The following is a 253-nucleotide window of genomic DNA, read 5'->3' on the forward strand; positions in this document are numbered from 1 at the left end:
GCGATATCCTCAAGCACTTGGGGTACTTCGGGTGCGCCTCCGGAACGACGCCGGCCAGGCACACCGCGGCTCGGGGCCACTTGCCCGACGCCAGGAACTGGTCGAGCTTCGTGCTGTCAACGTCCAGCATCCCGGCAGCGACAGCCTCGAGGACCATGCTCGCCACCACCAAGGATAGCAATGCTGTCTGTGCCTTCATGGTTCTGTGGGGAGTAATTTCAAAATGTTCGTATTCGAACCGAAAAGTAAGACG

The 253-nt window shown here is 59.3% G+C and overlaps 1 protein-coding gene across 1 annotated transcript in view; it reads right to left on the minus strand.

Moving 5' to 3' along the window:
• LOC119590991 overlaps window positions 1–253 on the minus strand; it is a 2,093-nt gene that overhangs the window by 917 nt on the left and 923 nt on the right. Inside the window, exon 2 of the mRNA XM_037939724.1 lies at window positions 1–203. Within this exon, the coding sequence (XP_037795652.1) occupies window positions 1–199 (199 nt within the window). The 5' untranslated portion in view covers window positions 200–203. The remainder of the gene's footprint in view (window positions 204–253) is intronic.

Source organism: Penaeus monodon, chromosome 28 (genome assembly GCF_015228065.2).
Source record: "Penaeus monodon isolate SGIC_2016 chromosome 28, NSTDA_Pmon_1, whole genome shotgun sequence".
Lineage (NCBI taxonomy): Eukaryota > Metazoa > Arthropoda > Malacostraca > Decapoda > Penaeidae > Penaeus > Penaeus monodon.